Consider the following 3,522-nt stretch of genomic DNA (forward strand, 5'->3'; position numbering starts at 1 on the left):
ACTGAAATTGACACTTTCGACTAGGATTGGCTAAAGGTTTTACAACTGAGGTTTAACACGCCCAGACGCAGTTTTATAAAGAAAACAGACTAGAAAAAGGTTTGGATACCAATCATAGATGGCAGAACCAGTACTGAGGTGAAAGGAAATATCTTAAAAAAAGTTTTGAAAAAAACATTTCTTCATAGAGGGCGCTTATTTACAGTCTAAAACGTATTTTAGGAATTTTTTCATTAAATTTCTCTTTACACTTCATTAAAGAATACAATTTTGTACAAATAATTGAATGTTATGCTACTATTTATAAAAATAAAATCAGAAATCCATTAAAGGATAAGTTCTCTATCATTTTTTTTCAATTCATAAATGCACACTTGCATTGCCTACTAAGAAAGTTAGTACCGGTAGTCATAGGGATATACTATGTTGTTGTTGGACTTAGTTGTAAAATAGATGTCTGTGACTTGTTATCGATAAATTGAACGATGAATAATCAGCACACACTTTACTTATTTTCAAATAATATATATATATATATATTTCGAACAAGATGGAATATAAATGTGTCTATATTACTTATGAATGTTATATACGACTAAGAGGTGGAATACAAGTCTGTTTATATTACTTATGAATGTTATATACGACTAATAGATGGAATAGAAATCTGCTTATATTACTTATGAATGTTATATACGACTAAGAGGTGGAATACAAGTCTGTTTATATTACTTATGAATGTTATATACGACTAATGGATGGAATACAAATGTGTTTATATTACTTATGATGTTGTATACGACTAATGGATGGAATACAAATGTGTTTATATTACTTATGAATGTTATATACGACTAATGGATGGAATACAAATGTGTTTATATTACTTATAAATGTTATATACGACTAATGGATAGAATACAAATGTGTTTATATTACTTATGAATGTTATATACGACTAGTAGATGTAACTGTTTGAAAAGAGTTGTGTAGACATTACATTTGTTATATATATTGTTGAATGTATCCCTTTGAGTATGTGTTTTATATCAGTTATAAGCTGTTATTGTGTCAGTAAAATTATGCCAACTCCTAGAAATATGACTCCAGGATGATAGAAAATACATCACCAGCTCTATATTAAACACGTATTACAAGTAACACTTTAAGTACATACCTTATGCTGCAATTCGTTGGAGCTCGTGTTAGCTGTTCGAGTGTCTGTAAGAGTAGAACCTGCATGAGCTAGGCAAGGGTGTGGAGCATAAACGTGAAGGGATGTTTCGCTTGGACTTTCTTGTATATTTCGTTCATCTGCTGTAGAATTACCGAGATTAAAAATAAATATATTTTATCACTATTAATGAGTAGCTCTTATTTCAAAAAGAATAAAACTTATTTACATATGCATATTTTAATTACTTCAAAAAGAACCATATTTTGTAATAAGTGTAAACGTAAAGTTCACCTTATTTGGTCAGACTCGGATCGTCTTTATTGCCTTATTTGGGAGCCATTGAAAGGTCAAAATTAGGCTTAGCGTTTAAACTAACTAATATTATTTTGGAGTTTCAGTAGGAGGTAGATTGTTTAAAGAATATACGTTTTAATTTTAGTGGCTTCAAGCACAATGCCTATAGTAGGAGAGTTCAACACGATGCACGAATTTATTTTTAGACAGTTTCAGTTGTGGATTTTACTGCGCTAAAGAATAATCACTTTTAAAGAGAAGTTAAAATGTAAATTACAAACTAATTACTCAAATCTTTGATGGGTATCTCGGACAAACTATTCGTAAGCATTTTAACCGTACAAACAATATATTTAATAAATAAAAGACGTAAAAACTCACTTAAATAGATTCAGAGAAGGCCATAAGTATAAGCTTGAGTTGTTTTTTTTACGTGGTGAAAGATATTGCAGAGGAAGCTCATGTGTATAAGAAAAGCAACGTTATAGATAGGAGTTAACATTCAGAGGAAGCTATTGTGTATAAGAAAAGCAACGTTATAGATAGGAGTTAACATTCAGAGGAAGCTAATGTGTATAAGAAAAGCAACGTTATAGATAGGAGTTAACATTCAGAGGAAGCTAATGTGTATAAGAAAAGCAACGTTATAGATAGGAGTTAACATTCAGAGGAAGCTAATGTGTATAAGAAAAGCAACGTTATAGATAGGAGTTAACATTCGATGGAAATTATCTTGTTTTTAAATTTTGTATAGAAACTGGGAAGAATTTGAATTGATAATATTTGAAAAATTTACTCACCTAAAAATAGAGATTTGTAAGCAAAATACTAACATTACGGCAAAATCAGATAGGATATCAATCGTACGGGGTGGGCGAGAGGAAAATATACAATTACACAGAGTGTGTGTGTGTTTTGTGTCAAATGATTCAACAGCTGTACAGTGTGTGTTTTGTGTCAAATGATTCAACAGCTGTACAGTGTGTGTTTTGTGTCAAGTGATTCAACAAGTTGATAGTGTGTGTTTTGTGTCAAATGTTTCAACAGATTGATGGTGTGTGTTTTGTGTTAAGTGATTCAACAGATTGATGGTGTGTGTTTTGTGTTCAGTGATTCAACACATTGGTAGTGTGTGTTTTGTGTCAAGTGATTCTACAGATTGATAGTGTGTGTTTTGTGTCAAGTGATTCAACAGATTGATGGTGTGTGTTTTGTGTTCAGTGATGAAACAGAGTAATGCAATATATTGATGCTATGTATTCTGTGTCAAGAGATTCAACAAATTGATAGTGTGTGTTTTGTGTCAAACGATTGAACACCTTTATATTGTTTGTATTGTGTCAAGTGATTCAAAAGATTGATCGTGTGTGTGTGTTTTGTATTAAGTGATTCAACACATTGATTGTGTGTGTTTTGTGTGAAGTGATTCAACATATTGATAATGTGTGCTTTGTGTCAAGAGATTTAACAGATTGATAGTGTGTGTTTTGTGTCAAGTGATTCAACAGATTGATCGTGTGTGTTTTGTGTCAAATGATTCAACAGCTTTATAGTGTTTGTTTTTTCTTAAGAGATTCAACAGATTGCTGGTGTTTGTTTTGTGTTAAGTCATTTAAGAGATTGATGGTGTTTTTTTGTTGAGTGATGCAATATATTGATGCTATGTGTTTTGTGTCAAGAGATTCAACAAATTGATAGTGTGTGTTTTGTGTCACGCGATTGAACAGCTTTATAGTGTTTGTATTGTGTCAAGTGATTCAAAAGATTGATCGTGTGTGTGTGTTTTGTGTTAAGTGATTCAACACATTGATAGTGTGTGTTTTGTGTCAAGTGATTCAACGGATTGATAATGTTTGTTTTGTGTTCAGTGATTCAACACATTGGTAGTGTGTGTTTTGTGTCACGTGATTCTACAGATTGATAGTGTGTGTTTTTCGTCAAGTGAATCAACAGATTGATGGTGTGTGTTTTTTGTCAAGTGATGAAACAGAGTAATGCAATATATTGATGCTATGTGTTCTGTGTCAAGAGATTCAACACATTGATAGTGT

At 31.5% G+C, this 3,522-nt stretch overlaps 1 protein-coding gene across 1 annotated transcript in view; it reads right to left on the minus strand.

Annotated features, from left to right (window-relative positions):
• Positions 1-3,522, minus strand: part of LOC106469664 (sodium bicarbonate cotransporter 3-like) — an 88,871-nt gene that overhangs the window by 30,078 nt on the left and 55,271 nt on the right. The window contains exon 5 of the mRNA XM_022398242.1: positions 1,178-1,317. Within this exon, the coding sequence (XP_022253950.1) occupies positions 1,178-1,317 (140 nt within the window). The remainder of the gene's footprint in view (positions 1-1,177; positions 1,318-3,522) is intronic.

Source organism: Limulus polyphemus, unplaced genomic scaffold, assembly GCF_000517525.1.
Source record: "Limulus polyphemus unplaced genomic scaffold, Limulus_polyphemus-2.1.2 Scaffold3602, whole genome shotgun sequence".
In the NCBI taxonomy this organism is placed as follows: Eukaryota; Metazoa; Arthropoda; class Merostomata; order Xiphosura; family Limulidae; genus Limulus; species Limulus polyphemus.